General features: G+C 44.2%; 1 protein-coding gene across 1 annotated transcript in view; it reads right to left on the minus strand.

The window, feature by feature from the left end:
• Positions 1-264: 264 nt before the first annotated feature.
• Positions 265-1,171, minus strand: part of LOC104166674 (metalloendopeptidase homolog PEX-like) — a gene marked incomplete at its 3' end in the record, with an annotated part of 30,786 nt that continues 29,879 nt past the window's right edge. Inside the window, exon 7 of the mRNA XM_009706692.1 lies at positions 265-381. Coding sequence (XP_009704994.1) covers positions 265-381 — 117 coding nt within the window. The remainder of the gene's footprint in view (positions 382-1,171) is intronic.

Consider the following 1,171-nt stretch of genomic DNA (forward strand, 5'->3'; position numbering starts at 1 on the left):
CCTATAGAATGCCTAGTTGACATATTAACAATTTATAGGACCCAGAGTATTTGGATAAGGTTTTTTTTGCCCTGAGAATAAACTAATCAGTTTAACTGTTAACTAACAAGGAATATTGTTCATGCTTTCTTCATCAGGTTCTGCTCCTTTCCTTCTTCTAAAAAGCACTGTTGCTACCATTGTTGATATAACAGCTTTCCATTTTGAAAAAGGAGTCCATTTTTTTTGTAAAAGCTAGCTTCAGTCCCGCATTAGATTACCAACCTCAGCTATTTTTACTTCCAGTCTTAGAACTGACTTCATATCAGATTCGGCTCGTGAAGCATTTGCGCCCAGAAGCACTGCTGTATCAACCATGAACTGCAAAAAGGCATCTCGGTACTGTAAAGAAACAAAAAGAGTGATGTGACCACCGCTGTAGCAGTAGACCAGCTATAGCAAAGAGTATAATACTTTGTACTTTCGTGCTCTAGCAACCAAAGTTGTGGTTTCCTTACCTTGAATGCCTGCTGTCATCATGGAAAAAAGGAGAAATAACACTGTAAATACACTGTGCATGACAGATATCAGCTGTGGTTTGTGGAGTATAAATCTCAGGAAACGCAAATGACACTTCTGGATTAGACTGACAATACTTACAACTCTTATAATGGGATTAGACAATGTGTATGAATGTACACCAATATTTTATACCAACTCATACAGTAATTAGCGTAGGACTGAAGGATTACTTGTATACGAGTGCAAGCTTAGTGGCAGAGAAAATAGGGAGATAAAGGGACACTCCACTGAGCTCTGCTCTCTATTCCTCCCACAGCACTGCAACACACGTGCCTGCTACAGTGCTCTGCCCTCCCCAGGCTAGCCTAACAAAGCACGTTTTAGTCTCAGTGTGTAGACACAAACGCTAGCAAAATACACTGTACGTAACGATAGTGTAGTGATTTCTGCGTTACCTCCCCACCAGCATAACCTTTCAGAGATTTTGGAGGGACCAGATCGCTCCTCATCAACTCCTACCAGCCCACAGGCCAACAAAAGCAAAAATACACCCCAGCGCCTTCCAGCTGACCAGGAGGGCGAGTGCCCTCTGAGCCCTCGCCAGAGGGAGGCCGACGGAAGAGCCGGGCCCGGAGCACAGCGCCCAGAGGCCGTCAACAGGCGCAGCGGT

The sequence above is a fragment of the Cariama cristata genome, unplaced genomic scaffold (genome assembly GCF_000690535.1).
Source record: "Cariama cristata isolate BGI_N322 unplaced genomic scaffold, ASM69053v1 scaffold16260, whole genome shotgun sequence".
NCBI classification, from domain to species: domain Eukaryota; kingdom Metazoa; phylum Chordata; class Aves; order Cariamiformes; family Cariamidae; genus Cariama; species Cariama cristata.